The 3,784-nt window shown below is 27.9% G+C and overlaps 1 protein-coding gene across 1 annotated transcript in view; it reads left to right on the top strand.

Annotated features, from left to right (window-relative positions):
• LOC105620617 (visual system homeobox 2-like) overlaps nucleotides 1-2,963 on the top strand; it is a 69,198-nt gene extending 66,235 nt beyond the window's left edge. Inside the window, exons 5-6 of the mRNA XM_012202107.1 lie at nucleotides 1,461-1,635; nucleotides 2,692-2,963. Coding sequence (XP_012057497.1) covers nucleotides 1,461-1,635; nucleotides 2,692-2,963 — 447 coding nt within the window. The remainder of the gene's footprint in view (nucleotides 1-1,460; nucleotides 1,636-2,691) is intronic.
• The last annotated feature ends 821 nt before the right edge of the window (nucleotides 2,964-3,784 follow it).

The raw sequence follows: 3,784 nt of genomic DNA on the forward strand, positions 1-3,784 counted from the left end.
GTGTGTGTGTGTGTGTGTGTGTGTGTGTGTGTGTGTGTGTGTGTGTGTGTGTGTATTTGTTGAATTGTTAAACATCTTCTAGCACTTATTAAAATACTTTTTAACGGTAGTATCAATGTTATCATGTTGAAGAGATAAGAACCATGTAATTTATTCGTTGATGGATTCATTGTGATGTAATTATAATAACATACATGCTTTAAATGATCTCTTCTCTTTAAGAAAACAAAAATAGCATAATTTTTTTTCTTATTAAATTGATTCAGGTAAAAATATATATCGTTAAAAAATTTTTTTAATAACTGTAACGTAAATTAATTTAGATCGATATTTATGCGTAAATATTCTGATTCTCTATCTCCATGAAAACCTATATATTCGTTGAAATATAAGCGGAAGATAATTTCAGGGTAACAGCTTAAATTGACAGGGCGACGCGTTCCCATTCATTCAAATTACGCACCAATTCTGTCGGTGACTTTGGCATTGTTGCTGTAAATTGGTCCACGCCCTAGCCTCCGGCCTCCCTCTTCTGTTAGAAGTATATATGCTTGCGGAACAAATGCCTGTGTCCAGTTTTTTAAATAACATTCTGTGTGTGTAATCATTATGTATGTTACAGTCAAAATGTTAAGTCACTTGGTAAATGTATACACTTACAACGTAGTCTGCTGTAGTTAATGTATACATTTACTTAACATTTTAAGTGTGATATATGAATACATATATATAGAATATTCCGCAAGGGTAATTTCTTTAAAATTTTTTCATCAAATTTAAATCTAATTTTCTCTTGTACAGCTATGTTTTAGCAATGTAGCACTCACAATTTTTAAATTATAATTAAAATATAATTAAAATAAAAAAAATTTTTTTAATTAAGAATTTTAGAGAAATAAAATGTTTAATATATGTATAAGATCTGTTAAATAACAATTTATTTAATAAAATATAATACTTATTACTTTTTTAAAAACGGTAATCTATTATATACAAGCATATTGGAGAAGATGACACGCGTCTTCACCACAGGAGGTCGAATAAGGGGGTTTGTGTTAACAAGTAATCTAAAGAATATAAAAAATAGAATAGCAATTTTTGATGAGGTCGTTTGAGCACGATAATTAATCATAAAGCAGGATTGTGACACGTGTCATGCAAGTGATAATTGGATAAAGTAACTGTCACTGATCATCTAGTCTAGAACAATCATAATAATTTTCCAATTAAGGATGATAGTATAATGTATAGAACATTAATGTATAAATATTTTTCAACTGTAGTCCAAACATACAAATGAAAAATTTTTATCGCTTTGTTACCAACTATAAAGTATTCACATTTTTGTGTGAATTCTTAATTAATATCTAAAAAATCAACGAAAAAAATAGATTACATCTTTTTATCATGTATAAAATATTTTTACGGTTTTTTCACATAGAAATGCAAAATTTTTTCAGGTTTGGTTTCAAAATCGGAGAGCAAAATGGCGCAAGACAGAGAAATGTTGGGGCAGAAGTACCATAATGGCAGAATACGGTTTATATGGAGCGATGGTACGGCATTCTTTACCACTTCCGGAAACAATTTTAAGAAGTGCCAAGGAAAATGAATCCGTTGCACCGTGGTTATTAGGTAAGACAGAAAACATTTTTGATAAAAATCTTATATTAATAACTTTGACAAATTAAATTATATGTACCATGTATTTTTGAATGTTTTCTTTTAAACTTGATTCTAACATTATTTAATTATAATTAAATAACTTATATAACTTATATAACTTTGGCTACTGGGAATCAGTGCTGTATTATGTATGCGATAAAAATTTCAAATTGTATCTTACATATTTAATTATTAATTTGTATACATGTTTCGGCTAATTTTTTAGCTATCCTTAGTACAGATGATATAATTAGATGAGCGATGAGCATAAGACTATGATATCTGCATTTCATTTAGTATATGCAATGTTTTCATGTAATGTGGTCAATCACCATTTCTTAGAGTGAAAACGCAATCAGTTGAGGGGCGGGGGAGGGGGACTAGCTGGATAGTGATTAAATGTTTCCATCAAATCAATTGCCGATAAATGTCATTGATATAAAACATTGATATAAATTCCATCAATTAAAATAAAAATAGTTTTGCAATAAAATTCTTGTTCGCATTTAAGCACTGAAGTAAACTGTTGTTTCAGTAAGTATAAACTCTAATTCCCAATAATCAGAGTTATTATAATTACATTTTTTATATCAGGGAATTAAGATTATTATTTGTTTAATTATAATTACATCCAAGTCTCTCTCTCTCTCTCTTCCTCTATAAAACTAGATAAGATATAATTAATAATAATAATAATTCGTACGACAACAGAATAGAGATTATTTAATGTCTAAGAAAAAATGTGGGTGGGTGTGTGTGTGTGTGTGTGTGTGTGTGTGTAAATATAAATAAGTATAACATAATGTTTACATATATAATACATTTTCATTATTTATTGATTACTTTTGCAGACATAACTAGACATTAAATAATTCTAAACCATATTTTCATACTTTAATAATTAAAGCAATATTATTCTATTATTATTAAAAACCGGAAAATATTCTATTTTTTCGTTCCGTAAAATCATTTAAGCTAAAAGCGGCGGAACAAATTCCGAATATTTTTTCTGTTGGTTTTTATCAGCTCAATCATCTAAGACAAGCAGCTTTAACCAAGATTTCGAATATAATCAAGAACTGATTGACTGTGGACCTGTAGGGATGCATCGGAAATCGCTCGAGGCAGCAGAGCATCTCAAATCTGGCGGAGAGGACAGCGGCAATGACCAAAACGGAAGCGGAAGCAGTCCCCACCATAATCATCATCAAGGAGGACCAACCAGTTCGGAGAGTGGACAGGAGAGCCAGGATGGTATGGGACCTTCGTCATCTACGAGTAAGTCTTATTCTATTTAGGTAACATATATTTTATATATTATTTCATAGAAATTTTATATAATAAATTATTTTTAAATGAAAATAAAAGTTTTGTTGCAATATTGGCATAAAACGATAAAATTTACAATCAAGCATATTGCATTATTAAAATACTGATAAATTTTTCTGTGAATACACCCTTTTTAGAATTTGTAAGATTATTAATGAAAAATTTTGTTAATACTCTTTTATTATAAATAAATGTTTAAAATACAATTTAGAAGGAATGATATAATTTTTTGAATAATATATAATAATAGAAATAAAATAGGAAAATTTAATAAATAAATACTTAATAAAAAGAAAAGAGAGAAAACTAGAAAATTTAGAAATCTATTCTCTAAATCTTTTGGAATGAAATCTTATTCCAAAAGACTGAATATTGACCTACTCTTAAAGAAAAAGTGAAAATATTTTCAGACTTGAACAAGAGTAGCAGAGTTTTATTCTTTAGGAGTGAGATTTCATTCTTTTGGAGTAAGATCTCATTCTTTTGGAATGAAAGTCGCTCTAAGGAATGAAATCTCATTTCAAAAAAAGGATGAAATTTCATTCCTTTGGAATGAATCTCACTCTAAAAAAGTAAAACTTTATTCAAAAAAGAATGAAAATCTGTCACTTTTGTTTAAAATTGAAAAGTCTTTATTTTTTTCTGATTGGCTCAATTTTCACTCGCAAAGAATTAGAGAGTATCTATTCAAAACTATCGGTCTTTTGCAAAGTACTGTAGATATATATCAGGTATATATATATATATATATATATATGTATATATATATATATATATATATATATATATA

Source organism: Atta cephalotes (assembly GCF_000143395.1).
Source record: "Atta cephalotes unplaced genomic scaffold scaffold00027, whole genome shotgun sequence".
Lineage (NCBI taxonomy): Eukaryota > Metazoa > Arthropoda > Insecta > Hymenoptera > Formicidae > Atta > Atta cephalotes.